This window comes from Symphalangus syndactylus, chromosome 6 (genome assembly GCF_028878055.3).
Source record: "Symphalangus syndactylus isolate Jambi chromosome 6, NHGRI_mSymSyn1-v2.1_pri, whole genome shotgun sequence".
Lineage (NCBI taxonomy): Eukaryota > Metazoa > Chordata > Mammalia > Primates > Hylobatidae > Symphalangus > Symphalangus syndactylus.
The window spans coordinates 95227170-95246817 of record NC_072428.2 but is presented as its reverse complement, the minus strand read 5'-3'; the positions used below and the strand labels follow the sequence as shown (position 1 = coordinate 95246817).

Here is a 19648-nt window from a genome sequence, read left to right as displayed (position 1 = left end):
CACTTTTCTGACAATTACCAGGTACTTTTTGGAAGTGGTTACTATTAGCGGAATTGCAGCATGTATAACTAAGAAGGTATTAACATGTATAAGGAATATCTACGGTGATAAGAAAACGACAGTCCATTAGAAAAGTGATCAAAATCATTGAACAGATTCTTAACTTCACTCAAGAAAATATATGACTAGGCCGGGTGTGATGGCTTGCGCCTGTAATCCCAGCACTTTGGGAGGCGGGGGCAGGCGGATCACCTGAGGTCAAGAGTTCAAGAACAGCCTGGCCAACATGGTGAAACCCTGTCTCTACTACAAATACAAAAATTAGCCAGGCGCGGTATACACACACACACACACACACACACACACACACACACGTACATCTATGTATATAATGTATGTAAAACCATATGCCACTGTGCATATATATATATATATATGCATATATATATATATATATATGCATATATATATATATATATATATATATATATATATATATATGCAAAACCACATATATCTCTGTGGCTTGTCTGTGAATAAAGATAAATTTTATTTCTTTTTTTCCAGCAGTGATGCCTTTTTATTTATTTTGCGTGATTGTACTAAGAGCTTCCAAAACAGTAGAATAGAAAGGGGGAGAGCAGACATCCTTATCTTGTTTCTGATATTAGGCGGAAAGCATTTGGTCTTTAATAGTTAAATCTGATGTTATCTGTAGGCTTTTCATTGATGTTCCTTTATTCCTGCTTCATTGAGAATTGTGATCAAGAATGAATATTTCATATTGTCAGATGATTTTCTGTGTCTGATGTGCTCATCTTATAGATTTTCTTTTTTAGCAGATTAATTATGATGAATTACATCAGTTGGATTTTGAATACTGACCCAAGTTTGTGTTCCTGGAATAAACCCCGTTTGATCATGATGTTTTATCCTTTTGAAATATTATTTGATTTGATTTGTTGAACCTTTGTCTGGAACGTTTCTATCTACATTATGAGGAAAATTGGTCAGTAGTTTTCTTATAATGTCTTTGTCTGGCTTTGGAATAAAAAATGCTGGCTTCATAGGATCAAGACTGGAAGTATTTCCTCTTTTTTTTACTTTTTAGGAGGAATTTGTAGTATTTCTTTCATAATGTCAAGAGAAAATATACCAATTCATTTTTTATGGGAAGATTTTGAACAATAAATTCATTTTTTAAAATAGATACATGGTTTTTCAGATATTTTTTTTTTCTTGTTTGGACCTTGAGTGGTTTGTGACTTTTCAGGTATTTGTCTGTTTTATCTAAGTTTTCACATGTATAAGTGTAACATGATAATATTCCCTTCTATCTTTTTAATACCTCAAAAATACATAGTGACGTTACCTCACTCATTGCTCATGATGGTAATTTGTGTTTTCTCTCACTGCGCAATCTGCCTGGCCAGAAATTTGTTAATTGCTTTCATTTTCTTAAAGAACAAGCTTTTGTTTTCACTGATTTTCTTGGCTGTTCTTACGCTTTTTTATTTTACTTATTATAGTTCATATTATTATTATATTTTCATTCTTCCATTTGCTTTGGGTTAAGTTGGCTATTTTTTTCGTTTTCTAAGGTGGAAACTAAGATTACTTTTTTGAGATCTTTTCTGGTATAGGCATTTAGTGCTATAAATTTCCCTCTTGAGTTTGCTTTAACAGCATTTCATAGATTCTGATATATTGTTTTCATTTTCACTTAATGTAAGAAATACTTCCTAATTTCTTTTTGATTTCTTCTTTAGTCCATGGGTTATTTTTGAATTGTGTTACTTAGTTTCCAAATTTCTGAGTATTTTCTCTTCTTGGTTTGTAATTTAATTCTGTTATGGTCTGAGGACATACTTTGTGTGATTTGAATCCTCCTCTTTCTCTTTTTTTTTTGAAACGGAGTCTCACTCTGTGGCCCAGGCTGCAGTGCATTGATGTGATCTCAACTCCGCGACCTCTGCCTCCTGGTTTCAAGAGATTCTGCCTCAGCATCCCAAATAGCTGGGACTACAGGCATGCACCAACATGCCCAGCTAATTTTTGTATTTTTAGTAAGAGAGGGGTTTTTGTCACATTAGCCAGGCTGGTCTGGAATTCCTGACTTCAGGTGATCCACCCGCCTCGGCCTCCAAAAGTGTTGTGATTACAGGCATGAGCCACCACGCCTGGCTGAATCCTCTTATTTCTATTGAGACTTGTTTTATGGTCTAGTACATTATATATCTTGGTAAATGTTTTGTGTGCCCTTGAAAAGAGTATTTGTTGTTGAGTGTAGTGATCTATAAATGTTAATTAGGTCAAGCTGGTTGATAGTGTGTTCAAATCTTCCATATCCTTACTGATTTTATGTCTGCTTGCTTTTATCAATTTTGGGGGAAGGAAATATTAAAATCTTCAGTGACACATAATGTGTCTTTATGTTATGTTACTTTTTTTAATCATTGTGTGTGTTGGGGGTGATTCTCAGCTTTCCCTAGTCCTTTGAAAGTTTTCAGTGGTTATATAGAGAAACCCCACAATCAGAGGGCTGAGAAACCACTCTCAGCAGAACTCAGGTAATACTTAATATTATCTTTATTAAGAAAATAAAAAGACTTTGTTGAAAATACTTCGAGAACATTGTCTGTCAATGGAGTTCTGAACTTCTGGTTAACTCTATAAATAGAATCTATTTTTGCTAGGCAAGGAAAAGGGAATCTATCTTTGGCCAGTAAGTCTCCCAAATAGCTAAAAAGGAGAGTTTTAAAATTTTCTTCTTTGGAGTCTTCTTACTAGCATCGGTAGAGTTTTAGTTACAGAAATCTTGGCTGTGCTGGAGGCATGGAAGTAGAAGAAATCAGAGCAATGAATTTAATGGTTACTTAACAGTTCGTTCTTGTTCTCTTTGTGTTTGTAATCTGCTAAGATTTTTTTTTTTTCTATTAGAGACAGGGTCTCACTGTATTGCCCAGGCTGGTATCGAACTCTCAGGCTCAAACAATCCTCCTGCCTCACCCTTCCAAAGTGCTAGGATTACAGGTGTGAGCCACTGCACCCGGCTAAGATTTGTTTTTTTAAGAAGCCAAAAAAAAAAAAAAAAAAAACTATTTGATAAATGCATGGTTTTTTTAATTAAATAGTACAAATAGTGAAGTGTACAGGTGTATCAACCAAACCCTTAAGTCATGGTGATCTTAAGTGCCTGAGGCTTTCTGGCACCCTGCCTAATGCTGTTAGCAGGGTCCATAGCACTGTTATTGTCCCATACTCCTTTTCTGTCCTCTGGTGAAGCAGCGAACTGAATAAAGTTTGAATCTTTGTCTAGTGACTATACTTGTTCTCTTGTGTACTGGGCAATGTGGTAGACCATGGGGTGTCCATTGCTAATAGCCATTATGGTGCACATAGTTAACTAAGCCCAGGGAATTGGGGTCATTTCTGGTGGAGTTACTAGAGTGTTCATTTTCTCAGATTCCCTGGGTATTAGGTTAGTGTGGTCTGGTGCACGGGGACAGAGACCTCTCTTCTGGCAGCATGGGTGTTAGAGGAGATGCCCTGTGAGCAAAGCTACCATTCTGTGAGAAGGGAGTGAAAAATGAATGGTCAGAAGATACTTGATTGTGTAGGAAACCAGGAGTTACAATATGAGAATATACATAGACTTGAAATTATGTATATCACCTTTTCAAAATCAGAAGTAAGTTAAGTGCGTTATACTTTCAGTTGTTTTAAAAATACTATTACTAGCCAGGCATGGTGGCATGTATTTCTTGGAGGCTGAGTTGAGAAGATTGCTTGAACCCAGGAGTTTGAGAATGCAGTGAGCCCTGTTCATGCTGCTCTACTGCACAGCAGCCTGGGTGACAGAGCTAGCCCACATCTCTTTAAAAAAAAAAAATGCCCCTCTTGTGTAATTTGCCTTTTTATAGAGATAATATTTTTAGCTAGAGTGAGGGCTTCAGGGATTCTGTACTCCACTAGTAATTATTTTGTTGTTAGCTTTGAAAGCCCTTGAGAAAAGGAGCTGCTATGCTTACACTGTGATTACATTGGAAATAGTGCTCCTCTGTTTTTGCTCACATGTATACACTTCGGCTAATTGAGAATTTGATTCTGAAACATATACTGGTGATACAGGTTTCTTTTTATGCATGAATTATTTTTAAATTTAGTGACTTAAATATTAGCAATAATGTACGTTTAAGTAGTATATAGATTTTAAGACATCCCATGTTTTCTGTGTACTAAGACCAGGAAGCAGTCCTCTAGTTATTAAAATTGGAGTGTATTTCTTACTAGTTGACAAAACATGGGTTTTGGAGTCACACCTAGTTTCCAGCCCTGAACCTAGTATTTCATAATCTGTGATACTTGGTGTTCTCTGTAGCAGTGTAAAAATAATACCATCTACTTTGTAGAGTGGTTTCAAGAATTATGATAGATCAGTCTTTCCTAAATACTTGTGTTATAAAATGTAACTAGGTCTCTGAAGAAATAATTCCATGAACACGTTATGTCAGGAATATGCAGCATTTTCTGTTCTCTTAAAGGTTCTCACTCTGTATTAAAACATTAGGCCTATGGTCAAGAAATCTGCTTTTCTTTGTTCAACACTGCATTTCTCAAACAGAACTTCTCCCTTCTTCCTTCCTAGTCCCCTGCTCCTCTATTGAACACCTGCAGTATATTATAGTTTATTTTTGTTTCATGGAACATAGTTTTGAAAATAAAGTGCCTGGCACAGTGTTCCTAATTATACTGGATAAACTGTTTCATTTCTTGCTTTGAATGTTAATTTTTAATGGTTTCAAAACTGTATTGTAGGCTGGGCGCGGTGGCTCATGCCTGTAATCTCAGCACTTTGGGAGGCCAAGGTGGGCGGATCACCTGAGATCAAGAGTTAGAGACCAGCCTGGCCAACATGGCAAAACCCTGTCTCTACTAAAAATGCAAAAATTAGCCAGGTGTGGTGGTGCAAGCCTGTAATCCCAGCTACATGGGAGGCTGAGGCAGGAGAATGGCTTGAACCCAGGAGGTGGAGGTTGCAGTGAGCCGAGATGGCCAATGCACTCTAGCCTGGGTAACAGAGCGAAACTGGGTCTCAAAAAATATAAATAAATAAGTAAATAACTGTATTATAAACTCAGGGCTCATTTCTTTTAATTAATTTTAGTTTAATCTTCTAAGTAAGTAGTAAGCCATTTAATAATTTGCTACATTTTATTCCTAATTCACTATCATTTAGTTCATATATTTAGCCCAAAATGTTGTCATACACCTTGAGATTCAAATCCAGGAAAAGCAAGTGCAGAGGCAATAGAAGGGTAAGAATCTCAGGAACTCAGTATCTGGTCAGATTCCTGCTTCACTAATCTAACACAATTTAAATATTCATAAATATACTCTTGAAGTATTATTGAGAGCCCTCTGGGAATATATTGAAGGATCTGGTTAGATACTTCCTACAACTGCTTTAGAGCTCTTAAGACTAGGCACAAGCCATCCACATCTTTGTTGAGTAATTTGTAAGAATTCTGCAGATTAAAAAAGAAATACCATCTTTACAATAAAAAAGCAAATGTTAAAAGAATGAAAAATCTGTTTCCAAAGTAAAAAAGTAGTAAAATATTGTTTTAGAAAAATTGAAGCAATTGAAAAAGCATAGATAAAAAGAATAAAATGTAGATAAAGAGAGTAAGAGTAATTTTATACCCAGGAATATCCATTCCTAACATCTTATCCTCCATATTTCACAAAAAGTGTACCATATTATCTGTGCTAGTTTGTATCTGGCTTATTTTGCTTAAAAATGCAAAGTGAAGAACTTCTCGTGCCAGATATCAGTGAGGCACCCTACTTCCCCTCAAGAATCTACCTTAATAGGGTGCCCTCTATAACTGATTTCTTCCTCTCCTCTCCCCTCCCCTCCCCTCCATCTTCCCTCCTCTCTCCCCTCCCCTCCCCTCCCTCCCTCCCTCTCTCTCTTTCTTTCTTTCTTTCCTGTCTTTCTTTCTTTCTTTCCTCTTTCTTTTCTTTCTTTCTTTCTCTCTCTCTCTCTTCCTTCCTTCCTTCCTCTTTCTCTCTCTCTTTCCCTCTCTCTCTTTCCCTCCCCTCCCTCCCTCCCTTCCTTCCTCCCTCCCTCCCTTTCTTCCCTTTCTTTCCTTTTCTTTCTTTCTTGTTTTTCTTGTCTTTCTTCTCTTTCTTGTTGGAGTCTCACTCTGTCACCCAGGCTGGAGTGCAGTGGTGCGATCTTGGATCACTGTAACCTCTGCTTCCTGGGTTCAAGCAATTCTTCTTCATCAGCCTCGCGAGTAGCTGGGATTACAGGAGTTCGCCAGCACACCTGACTAATTTTTTGTATTTTTAGTAGAGATGGGCTTTCACCATGTTGGCCAGGCTGGTCTTGAACTCCAGACCTCAGGTGATCTGCCTGCCTTGGCCTCCCAAAGTGCTGGGATTACAGGTGTGAGCCACCGTGCCCAGCCTCATTTCTTCATTTGTAAGGAATGTTTCCAGGCAGGAGTTAGAAGTTGGCAGAAGGGTGATGAGAGGAACAAGCCCTGTTAGAGGGTAAATTAAGACATACATTGTACAGTTTCTAGTTAGTTATGAATAAACTATTAATGTATGCAGAATTATACAGAGTAAACATTGTTTATTTTGGTCAGTTTTCTTGTACATATCCAACAAGATTTGAATTTAACTTGTTTAGGAGAAAAAAAGTCTTTAAATACCAAGAGCTGGTATGTGCATAATGTACACACCTAGATTGAAATACAGAACCTTGGCCAGGTGTGGTGGCTCATGCCTATAATCCCAGCACTTTGGGAGGGGAGATGTGCGGATTGTTTGAGCCTAGGAGTTCAAGACCAACCTGGGTAACGTGGTGAAACCCTGTCCCTACAAAAAATACAAAAATTAGCTGGGCATGGTGGTGTGTGCTTGTAGTTCCAGCCACCTGGGAGGCTGAGGTGGGAGGACCTCTTGAGCCTGGGAATCAGAGGTTGCATTGAGCTGAGATCATGCCATTGCACTCCAGTCTAGACAACAGAGTGAGACTCTGTCTTAAAAATAAGTAAAGTAAGTAAATAGAGAACCTCAAGTTATTGTTACGGTGTGCTAGATGGTTCATTGCCTCTTTAAATTAAATGAAAACAAAAAGGCTAATAGGAATTCATAGAACACTTTTTGCTCAGGGTGGCTGGATTGCAGTCCCACACTTCACTCAGGCTCATTGCAGCCTCCACCTTCCAGGTTCAAGTGATTCTCTCCCCTCAGCCTCCTAAGTAGCTGGTATTACAGGTGCTCACCACCATGCCCTGCTGATTTTTGTATTTTTCATAGAGACTGGGTTTCACCATGTTGGCCAGGCTGGTCTCGAACTCTTGACCTGAAGTGATCCACCTGCCTGGGTCTCCCAAAGTGCTGAGATAACAGGTGTGAGCCACCACGCCCAGCCAACAGTTTTTTTTTGTTGAAAGATATTCCTGAAAAAAATGTTGTATTATTAAACATGTTTTAGTCTGCGTGTATTATGTAGAGCTTTCTTTAATGACGTCAAGAATTGACAAAAGAGATGAAATGTTATTACTGCTTTTCGAAGATTTTGAATTTTTTTCTTTCTTTCTTGTTTTTTAAGGTGGCTATCATCCAGTGAAAATTGGAGACCTCTTCAACGGCCGGTATCATGTTATTAGAAAGCTTGGATGGGGGCACTTCTCTACTGTCTGGCTGTGCTGGGATATGCAGTAAGTGTTCTTTGTCATTTGTGCATTTGTTTCCTGGAGTAGTTCAACATCTGTGTTCTAAGAAGGTATGGCTGAGGGTCACCACTGCTTTGTTGAGGTATGTGAAGTGTATGAGGTATGTGAGGCACAGGCTGCCTCAGCTGGCTAGATTCCTTCCTGCCCCCCGCCTTAGTTTGAAGTTCATTTGAAATCTTATTTATTACTTGCTTCCAGCTTTATTTCAAAGTTAATTCACTGAAATTGTTTTATACTGGGATTGTATTATTGTTCTAGTAATTCATCCATATCACACAAACATAATGTATAGTATAGGCTTTTCAATGTACAGGCTTTTCAGATCAGTCGTTTTTAACTTTTCAAAGCCATGACATAGTAAGAAACTTCATTGTTACTCCATATATGTGTGTGTGTGTGTGTATATATATATATATATATATATATATATACACACACACACACACAGATGTATTTTGTGCATGTGTGTGTGTACTGAAACAAAAATATTAGAAGAGAATGGTTTTCACTATTAGGTTGGTGTGTAATATTTGTGATAACTCTGATATTTTTCTAGTCTTATTTTAATTAGAGAAAAAACAGAGCATAAAAGAGATCGTCTTGATCCATAGTACTATTTAATGTGGCCCCACCATTTGAAAAGCACTATTTTAAAGGAAAGCTTATGTTTCTGTTTATTGGATAGATCTCATTACAAGTTGAATATCCCTTATCTGAAATGCTTTGAGACCAGAAGTGTTTTGGATTTTGGAATATTTGTGTATATCCACAATGACCTATCTTGGAGATGTGACCCAGATCTAAACACAAAATTAATTATATTTCATATACACCGTATACACATACCCTGAAGGCAATTTTATACGATATTTTAAATAATGTTGTGCAACATACATATCTTTTACTGAGTTTTGATTGCAGTCAGAGGTGGAATTTTACACTGTGGCATCGCGTCGACACACCCATAATGTTTTAGGTTTTGGCGCATTTTAGATTTTACATTTTCCAATTAGGGATGCTCAACCTGGATACCAGTGATTCTTTCTACTGATAATATAGATAAATAGACTTTTTTTTTGTTTTTCTTTTAGGGGGAAAAGATTTGTTGCAATGAAAGTTGTAAAAAGTGCCCAGCATTACACGGAGACAGCCTTGGATGAAATAAAATTGCTCAAATGTGTAAGTACTTTAAAAATGTGATTAAGAAAATTTAATGACTTAAAATTTTACGGAAAGGTTTTTCTGGGTAATACTAAATTAAAGTCAAGTTTGGCTGGGCACAGTAGCTCATGCCTGTAATCCCAGCACTTTGGGAGGCCAAAGCGAGCAGATCACTTGAGGTCCAGAGTTTGAGACCAGCCTGGCAAACATGGTGAAACTCTGTCTCTGCTAAAAATACAAAAAATAGCCAGGCGTGGTGGTGGGCACCTGTAATCTCAGCTACTTGGGAGGCTGAGGCATGAGTATCACTTGAACCTGGGAGGCAGAGGTTGCAGTGAGCCGAGATCGTACCACTGTACTGCAGACTGGGTGATAGAGCAAGACTCTGTCTCAAAATTAATAAATAAATAAATAAATAAAGTTTATTTTTTATAACTTCGTGATGAATTTTTTGTTTTAAAATACACTTTTATTTAAATAGTATTGGTGTAATAATGGGAAAACATGCTTTGTCTTAAACTCCTGTGTTCTTGCATTCATTTTTCTTGGCATAGGTTCGAGAAAGTGATCCCAGTGACCCAAACAAAGACATGGTGGTCCAGCTCATTGACGACTTCAAGATTTCAGGCATGAATGGGATACGTATCCTTTACTTCCTGATTTATTTATATTTTTACCTTTTAAAAAATGAAAATATTTCAAGCTCCTATAGTCTCTGTTTGCTGCTGTATCACGTTCAACATAAACTCTCTAGGAACATTGTCAAGTATTATGAAGTGGTCCACCTAGAATGGTTTTCATGGCTTTTCGGGGTGTTTGGTATAGTAGCATCTTAGAAACTTATTTTTAACACAACAACTTGACTTAATTTTGGTGTGGAATTAATTATTGATCTTTTCCTGTTAATAGTGGTAAAGTTTTTTTTGTGGTGGTAGATAAAAGCATACATCAGCACCACTTCTTTGTGTTTTAAACTTTCTGAAACCAGTGCATAAGGACAATCTGTGTGTGCCCCAGTGGCTGCAAAGCACCATGTGAGAATGGAGCATTGGTTAAGATAAAAGGAAAAATGCTCTGTAAAGGTCCACATCCCAAGGTGGCACTTGACTACTCTTAGTTCTGAATAGTACTAATAATTGCCAAATTCTGTTTCCAAAATGATACAGCTGAGCCTTTCAAATAATTGTCCTGCAGAGGTTCATCTTTCAGGTGAATATGGAAACATTTTGGTTTTCTTGATTTTATTCCCAGTTACCTATATTGCAAAAGTTTAGGAAAAGTAAAATGATGCATTTTCTATACTCCTTGATAAATCTGACATAAGCCAGTGCTTGATAGAAAATACCTTTATTGTTTTTCTTTGCAAACTTATTGGGAGAAATTTCAAACATATATGAAAGAGAGAGTATAGTACAGTAAATTGTTGTAAATTTGTCACTCAAGTTTAATAATTGTCATGGTCTGGCCATAATTGATCCGTCTGTCTTTTCTTGCTGAATTATTATAGAGCAAATCCTAGAAGTCATGTCCTTTTACTTCTGTGTCATTGTGAATCTTTGAAAAAAAAATGAGCTTTTAAACATAACCTTAAAACTCACCAAAGACATTAACAATTTCTTGATATCTCATCAGATATCGTTGGTATTGGAGACTTCTTAATTCAGATTTCCTTGGTATTGCAAAAATGAATTTTTAAAGACATATTTGAATCATTTTTAACAATATTGTTTACTCCTAAGTCTGTATTCACTTACTTTAGTTGTTCAGTTTAAGATTAATTTGTTCAGTTTACATTTTTCTGTTTCTTGTTACAATATGATACACAGAGTATTTAAATTATCCTGACAGAAGTTAGTGATTCTTAACAGAGGAAAGTGTTTCTTGGTCAGCTATAAGTTTAGGTGTTTCTTATGTTTTTTAAAAATGATGGCCTTAGTCCTAATGTGTCCATTTCCTTCTGGTGGGTTCTTGGTCTCACTGACTTCAAGAATGAAGCTGCGGACCGTGCAGTGAGTGTTACAGCTCTTAAAGGTGGCGCATCCAGAGTTGTTTGTTCCTCCCAGTGGGTTTGTGGTCTTGCTGACTTCAGGAATGAAGCCGCAGACCCTCATGGTGAGTGTTACAGCTCTTAAAGTTGGTGTGGACCCAGAGTGAGCAGCAACAAGATTTATTATGAAGTGCGAAAGAACAAAGCTTCCACAGCGTGGAAGGGGACCTGAGCAGGTTGCTGCTCTGCTGGTTGGGGTGGCCAGCTCTTATTTCCTCATTTGTCCCCGCCCACATTGGACAGAGGGACCTGCTGATTGGTCCATTTTACAGAGTGCTGATTGGTGCATTAACAATCCTTTCGGTAGACACAGAGTACTGATTGGTGTGTTTTGACAGATTACTGATTGGTGCATTTACAATCCTTTAGACTCAGAACACTGGTCAGTGCGTTGTAAGAGTGCTGATTGGTGCATTTACCATCCTTTAGCTAGACACAGAGCACTGATTGGTGCGTTTTTACGGAGTGCTGATTGGTGCATTTACAATCTTTAGATAGACACAGAGCACTGATTGGTGCGTTTACAGTCCTCTAGCTAGACGGAACTAAGTTCTCCAAGTCCCCATTCGACCCAGGAAGTCCAGCTGGCTTCACCTCTCACTAATACTAGTTATCTTTGGAAGTGTGTCTAGGAAGAAGACAAGCAAAGGTGTCTCTTGACTTTCCTTTCTTTTTTGAGAATATCAGTTTTGACCATGCTGCTAAGTTATGTGGATGCTTGTTGGTTTTGATGGGGACTCAGGAGGAAGTGAATTAGGACTGTAGAAAGGGTTGGCATGTTATCCTTATCCTTCCTGTACCTGAGGAGTTGGCAAAGGGTAGCTCCAGGGTGAAGTGACAGAGAGCAAAGTATCCCAAAACCTGTAGCTCAGAGAAGAAAGCAAAATGAAGAGAAGAGATGATGCCTTCAGTGTCATGAATACTTTTTCTGTATGTGGGTGTTGGATCCTCTGAGATAGCCCTTTGTGTGCCTACAGGAGGCAGTACTTTCATTTTCCAAGGTTCAAGAAAATTGGACCACTTTACTCAGGCACATGACTGACGGGTGCTAGATTGTGTCGGTAGCTGTGGTCTTCTGGCTTCTCTCAGATTTTTTGCTCTTTATATCATGTTTGAAACAGATCCACCATTTTGATATTTTACTTTCACAAATGTCAGAGCCTAAGGATAAGGCTTTTTCCCAGATTTAAACTCCAAAATGACATCCAGTTTATGCATCTACTAAGTCATGATCAACTAGGGAAGCATTTCCTTCACTCTATATATTTGAGAAGGTTTTTATACAAGGGAATGTCACTATGTTCATAGAAAAACTAGATTAAAAGACAAAAATAAAGAATATAAACTTTATTTCTCAAATAAGTTTCATCAAGTTCAAGACACTTTTGTAAACAATCATACCAGCCATTTAGTTGCTCCCCAAAGAACCAGGGGTCTTTAACCAGGGGAATTTAACCACGTCAGTGCAATCTTTTTTACATTATTAATTGAAGAAAAATGGGTGCCCTTTTTAAGATTAGGAAACAAAAATTAGAAGTAGCCAAATAAGGATTATAAGGTGGATGTGTAATGAGTTTCCACTGAAACTCTCACAAAATTGCCCTCGTTTGATGAGAGGAGTGAACAGGAACATTTACATGGTGGAGAAGGACTCCCTGGTGAAGTTTTCTCAGGTATTTTCCTGCTAAAGCATTCGCGGTCTTTCTCAAAATTAACTCTCACAATAAGCAGGTGTTATCATTCTTTGGTTCTCCGTAAAGTCAACAAGCAAAATGCCTCAGCATCCCAAAAAACCGTTGCAGTGACCTTTCCTCTTCACTAGTTCACTAGTGCTTTTACTGGACCACTGCCACCTCTTGGTAGTCATTGCTTTGATTGTGCTTTGTCTTCCGGATCATACTGTAGAACCATGTTTTATGTCCTGTTACAGTCCTTTGAAGAAATGCTTCAGGATCTTGATCCTACCTGTTTAAAATTTCCGTTGAAAGCTCTGCTCTTGTCTTGGTCTGGGAACAGTGGTTTTGGCACCCATTGAGTGGAAAGTTTGCTCAACTTCAGTTTTCAATCGGAATTGCGTAAGTTGAACCAGTCGTGAAGTCTGTGGTGTTGGCTGTTGTTTGTGCTGTCATCTGTCCTCTTCAATTAGGGTGCAAACTTTTTTTTTCTTTGAGATGGAATTTTGCTCTTGTTGTGCAGGCTGGAGTGCAGTGGTGCAGTCTCGGCTCACCACAACCTCCGCCTCCTGGGTTCAAGAGATCCTCCTGCCTCAGCCTCCCGAGTAGCTGAGATTACAGGCGTGTGCCACCACGCCCGGCTAATTTTGTATTTATTTTTTATTTTTTTAGAGACGGATTTCTCCATGTTGGTCAGGCTGGTCTCGAATTCCCAAACTCAGGTGATCTGCCCGCCTCAGCTTCCCAAAGTGCTGGGATTACAGGTGTGAGCCACCACGCCCGGCCGCAAACTTTTTTTCTACACAAATTGATGTGAATGGTCTGCTGCTGCGGGCTTCATCTTCAACATTATCTCATCCCTTCTTAAAACAGGTTATTTGGCAACAGAGCGAGACTCCGTCTCAAAAAGCAAACAAACAAACAAACAAAAAAACAGGTTATTCATATGTAAACTGCTGATTTCTTTGGGGTATTGTCCCCTTAAACTTATAATAAAGCATCAGTGATTTCACCATTTTTTCACCCAAGCTTCATCATAACTTTGATGTTTGTTACTGCTTCGATTTTAGAATTCATGTTGCTCTGATAGAGGCTTTTTTCAAACTGATGTCTTATCTTGAGAGTGCCTCAAACTAGATCCTGTTCAGATACTTTAACAAACTAGTATGAGTTTATTTTGGTGCAAAAAATTTTTTTGAAATCTATGCATAGTGTTTTCAAAATACACATTTTCCATAAACTTTTTGAAAATCCCTCATATTTCTTTTAGAAATTCATCTTGAGTATACTAGGAAGTACCAGTGGCTGCTAATGTTACCTCTTCCTTTTTCTCCAGTTAATTTCTGCTAACTGCTGAGTATATTTTTCCCTTTAGATAGATAAATCGGTAAGTAGATAGCGGCAGAGCAGTCACTTCTTCTGTGTCCGACTTGCAAGGTCCTTCGTGGGACACCTAATAGAACATTTCTTTGGAGAAACTACTTAATCCGTGGGTAAATAGAGGTTTTTGAAATACACGTTCTAGTGGGTATTTTTACTGTTAAGCAAAATGCGAAGTAATCATCATAGTCCAGATGTGCCAGTGCTTTGAGAAGACTTAGGTTATGTTTTGGATATCCTGGGCCTGGCCCTATGCCTGCTGCTAAATTTAGTCCTTAAATAATCTGCCGTTTTTGTAATGAGCCTGGGAAATAGTAAGAAACTTCTGGCTTTAGATTATCTGCGCATAAATCTGTAGTGCTTACATTCTTAAACAGTATAGAGTTTTCTCTTTTTCACTAAGAATATTTAAAATAATATTGTTTTAATGTAGCATATTCAGTTATTATAGTTGATTAAATCAACTACTTTTTTTGATTCTAAAGTCAACTGTAAGCCTCCAGGGATGAACAAAATGTTCTCAAAGGGTTTCAGAGCCATTTGTAATCTTCCTGTATGAATGACATGAATATATAATGAAATCAGAGGTATAGTTGTGAAGGCTGAAATACCTATTTTTTTAAAAAAATTAACCTGGGGCCAGGTGTGGTGGCTCATGCCTGTAGTCCCAGCACTTTGGGAGGCCAAGGTGGGCGGATCACTTGAGGTCAGGAGTTTGAGACCAGCCTGGCCAACATGGTGAAACCCTGTCTCTACTAAAACTGGAAAAATCAACCGGGCATGGTGGCACATGCCTGTAAGCCCAGCTATTTGGGAGGCCGAGGTAGGAGAATCGCTTGAACGCAGGAGGTGGAGGTTGCAGTGAGCTGAGATCATGCCACTGCACTCCAGCCTGGGTGACAGAACAAGACTGTGTGTCAAAAAAAAAAATTAAGCTGGGCATGGTGGTTTTCACCTGTAGTACTGACTACTTGGGAAGCTAAGGCAAGGGAATACCTAATTTAGCCGAGGAGTTCTAGTCCAGCTGGTGCAGTGTAGTGAGACCCTGTCTTTTCAAGAAAAGAAAATCCAGATTCCTGAGATGTTGTTTTATAGATTAAGTCTTAATACCATGTCTTAAATGGTGATCATACATTCTTAACACCTGCCTATAGTATTAAAATTGATCTAGTTGTGTAATGTAAGATATTATTCAAGGAAAAGATTAAATAGGTCTTAACTGTGTTTACTAAATTTTTATTTTATAGTGTGTTTTATGTAGCTTATCAAGTAGAAATTTAGGCAGGCAGTTAGGACACTTAAGATACTGGAGCTCTGTATTTGTTTCATGTCAGTTCCTAGGAGGTTTCAGTCTTGCCTGTTTCATCAGGCCGATTTCTAGGGAGTGTGCTGAGATGGGTGAGAGTGCAGCTCAGTGTAGGCTTGAGTAGTGGCTCAGCCACCTGGCACTTTGTAAGTGCACTGTACGCCTAGAAAGTGCAATGTTCTCATACCTACAGTGGGGTTAATTACATTATTGCCTAAGGTTGTTTGGAGTACACGTGAAATAATATATGGCACAGAGTAAGTACACTTAGCCCTTTGTATCTGCGGGTTCCCCATTCATAGATTTAATAAACTTTGGATGAAAAATATTTGGGAAACACCAGTAAAAAGTAATAGAAATTAAGAAATAGAGTATAACAACTATTTACAGAGTGTATACATTGTATTAGCTATTATAAGTAATCTAGACATGATTTAAAGTGTATGGGCTGGGCGCAGTGGCTCACGCCTGTAATCCCAGCACTTTGGGAGCCCGAGGCAGGTGGATCATGGGGTCAGGAGATCGAGACCATCCTGGCTAACATGGTGAAACCCTGTCTCTACTAAAATTACAAAAAATTAGCCAAGCATGGTGGCGGGCACCTGTAGTTTCAGCTACTCGGGAGGCTGAGGCAGGAGAATGGCATGAACCCAGGAGGCAGAGCTTGCATTGAGCCGAGATCACGTCACTGCACTCCTGGGTGACAGAGCAAGACTCCGTCTCAAAAAAAATTTAAAGTATGTGGAAGGATGTGAATAGGTTATATATATACTACACCAGTTTATTGAAGAGGCGAGCATATGTACATTTTGGCATCTGAGAGTTATCCTGGAACCAATCCCCTGAGATACTGGGAAACAACTGTATTTAGTAATGTCAGTTCTTGTTATTTAAGTGAGATACAACATTTGCTCACTTTTGGTATTACTGATAGTGTTGATGTTGTATTTTATAAAGTAATAAGTGCTTTGCAAGTGACACAATGATGCTGCTTTCAATAACTGCCTCACTCCAGGCAGTCCATCCACAAATGATCCTTAACTGTGTCCCAGATGTCTGCATGGTCTTCGAAGTGCTTGGCCACCATCTCCTCAAGTGGATCATCAAATCCAACTATCAAGGCCTCCCAGTACGTTGTGTGAAGAGTATCATTCGACAGGTGAGACTTTTGATGGCATCCCCTAGGCCCTAGTACCTAATTGGCTAGGCTTTCAACATGAATGCTGTTTACAAATATGTATATATATTACATATGTATCAGTGCATAATATATATGTAATATATATAACATATATATCAGTGCATAACATTTTGAACTCTTATTAAGTCAATATTTAATGGTATTTTGTGTTGTGAAGGGAACAATATGTAATTGTCAGGCATACTTTTTTTAAAAATTATTATTATACTTTAAGTTTTAGGGTACATGTGCACAATGTGCAGGTTTGTTACATATGTATCCATGTGCCATGTTGCTGTGCTGCACCCATTAACTCGTCATTTAGCATTAGGTATATCTCCTAATGCTGTCCCTCCCCCCTCCCCCCACCCCACAACAGTCACCGGAGTGTGATGTTCCCCATCCTGTGTCCGTGTGTTCTCATTGTTCAGTTCCCACCTATGAATGAGAACGTGCGGTGTTTGATTTTTTGTCCTTGCGATAGTTTACTGAGAATGATGGTTTCCAGTTTCATTCATGTCCCTACAGAGGACATGAATTCATCATTTTTTATGGCTGCATAATATTCCATGGTATATATATGCCACATATTCTTAATCCAGTCTATTGTTGTTGGACATTTGGGTGGGTTCCAAGTCTTTGCTATTGTGAATAGTGCCGCAATAAACATATGTGTGCATGTGTCTTTATAGCAGCATGATTTATAGTCCTTTGGGTGTATGCCCAGTAATGGGATGGCTGGGTCAAATGGTATTTCTAGTTCTAGATCCCTGAGGAATCGCCACACTGACTTCCACAGTGGTTGAACTAGTTTACAGTCCCACCAACAGTGTAAAAGTGTTCCTATTTCTCCACATCCTCTCCAGCACCTGTTGTTTCTTGACTTTTTAATGATGGCCATTCTAACTGATGTGAGATGGTATCTCACTGTGGTTTTGATTTGCATTTCTCTGATGGCCAGTGATGATGAGCATTTTTTCATGTGTTTTTTGGCTGCATAAATGTCTTCTTTTGAGAAGTGTCTGTTCATATCCTTTGCCCACTTTTTGATGGGGTTCTTTGTTTTTTTCTTGTAAATTTGTTTGAGTTCATTGTAGATTCTGGATATTAGCCCTTTGTCAGATGAGTAGGTTGCGAAAATTTTCTCCCATTTTGTAGGTTTCTCCCATTTTGTAGGTTGCCTGTTCACTCTGATGGTAGTTTCTTTTGCTGTGCAGAAGCTCTTTAGTTTAATTAGATCCCATTTGTCAATTTTGGCTTTTGTTGCCATTGCTTTTGGTGTTTTAGACATGAAGTCCTTGCCCAAGACATACGTTTTTTGCCTGTCATTTTTTTTTTAAGGTATGTGACATGGTACAATTACATTGTTTTCGTTCAATGTGTCTACTATAAAACATCTCACTTAGTTCATTAGGAAGTAATTTAGAAGAAATGACTTACTGGGTTTATTTACTAAGTATCCTTGGATGGAGATTAAATAATAGATAATTGAAGAGTTGTGTACAAAGTTTCAGTTATAACGTGGTTAAATTCTGCAGATCTAATAGACAGCATGATGACTATAGTTAACGTTACTGTATTGTATACTTGGAATTTGTTAACAGAGTAGACTTGAATGTTCTCATCATGTACACACACACAGTCTATATGTCATACTGGGTTAGGTTAATTAGCTGTTTTATGCTAGTCATTTCACAGTCTACACATATTTCAAGACATTTACACTACTAACATATTGAGTTTTTATTGTCAGTTGTACCTCAGTAAAGCTGGGGAAAAAAATGGAAATGTTTAACTCATATAGAAATTACTGTATTAGATGTGTGTTTTGTTCAGTTGCCCTGACAGAGGAAAACCCTCAGCTAGGGTCAGGCTTAGAGATGATGCTCTAGTAAACATCTGTAGAATGAAAGTATGCATAAATGAAAGAACTCCTCCTAATTAGCAGTGTTTGCCCATTCCAGTTTTCTGCATGGAATCCGTATGTATTCTACTCATTGCCCATAAAAAGTTTGAAGTTTAAATTTGTGTAGTAAAAGCATCTTTGATATTTCTGTTTAATTTGTGTGCAGATAACTTTGTTTAGCCTGCCTGTGTGTTCATCTCTTCACTTTTTCCTTTTGTACGGATTTTTTGTTTGTTTGTTTGTTTGTTTTTTTTGGCAGACAGAGTCTTGCTCTGTCACCCAGGCTGGAGTGCAGTGGTGCAATCTCAGCTCATTGCAGCCTCCTGAGTAGCTGGGACTATAGGTGCTTGCTACCACACCCAGCTAATTTTTGTATTTTTAGTAGAGACAGGGTTTCACCATGTTGCCCAGGGTGGTCTCAAACTCCTAAGCTCAGGCAGTTTGCCTGCCTCTGCCTTCTAAAGTGCTGGGATTACAGGTGTGAACCACCACGCCCAGCTTTGTACGGAAAATTGGCAGCTTATTCTGTAACATTACAGATGTTACTTGAGAAGAGGGGCTGGAGAGGGAAAAGTTCACTACATTGTCTTCTATATCAGTTGAATTGAGGTGTTTCTATGTAGTATTATGCTAGGTATACATGTGGGCCTAGATTTATGGCTAGGTACAGTACTGTATCTGTTTGCCCATAGCTTTCAAATAGTAGCATTTTTATTCATTATTTCGACAGGCTAATATCTCAAATGAACAACTTAATGTAGAAGAGGTTATGTGGTGAGGGCAGAAATTAGTATGTTAATTGGAATTATTTGATCCCCAAATAAGACTAGTGTATTATTTGTAACATTTAGCAGCAACTCTAAAGTCTTTAAAAAAAAAAAAAAAAAGCACCAAAAAACAAAACTGTATTGTTAAAACTTTGGAAGAATCTCCTAATTATTTTTGATAAATCTTGAAAATATTGAAGGAATTACATATTCTAACAAATACTGAATAATTTCAGAAATAGCTGCCTGCATGTGTTTCCCGCAGGCTCCATCATTTCCCAAAACCTCATGCTTTCAGAGGGGCCTGCTGTTGCCTTAAGTGACTGACCATACCACCACCCTTTAGGCTTAGTGTATAAGAAGGTGAATTTGGCCAGGCGCAGTGGCTCACGCTTGTAATCCCAGCACTTTGGGCGGCCAAGGCAGGTGGATCACAAGGTCAAGAGATCAAGACCAGCCTGGCCAGCATGG

At 38.3% G+C, this 19648-nt stretch overlaps 1 protein-coding gene across 24 annotated transcripts in view; it reads left to right on the top strand.

The window, feature by feature from the left end:
• Positions 1 to 19648, top strand: part of SRPK2 (SRSF protein kinase 2) — a 299803-nt gene that overhangs the window by 234114 nt on the left and 46041 nt on the right. For all 24 annotated transcript variants that reach the window (XR_008658549.2, XR_010121403.1, XM_055283557.1 and 21 more), the window contains 4 exons: positions 7634 to 7742; positions 8849 to 8936; positions 9473 to 9560; positions 16377 to 16483. Coding sequence is in view for 22 of the 24 variants with exons in the window: in XM_055283557.1 (XP_055139532.1) it covers positions 7634 to 7742; positions 8849 to 8936; positions 9473 to 9560; positions 16377 to 16483 (392 nt within the window). In the remaining 2 variants the exon portion in view is untranslated. The remainder of the gene's footprint in view (positions 1 to 7633; positions 7743 to 8848; positions 8937 to 9472; positions 9561 to 16376; positions 16484 to 19648) is intronic.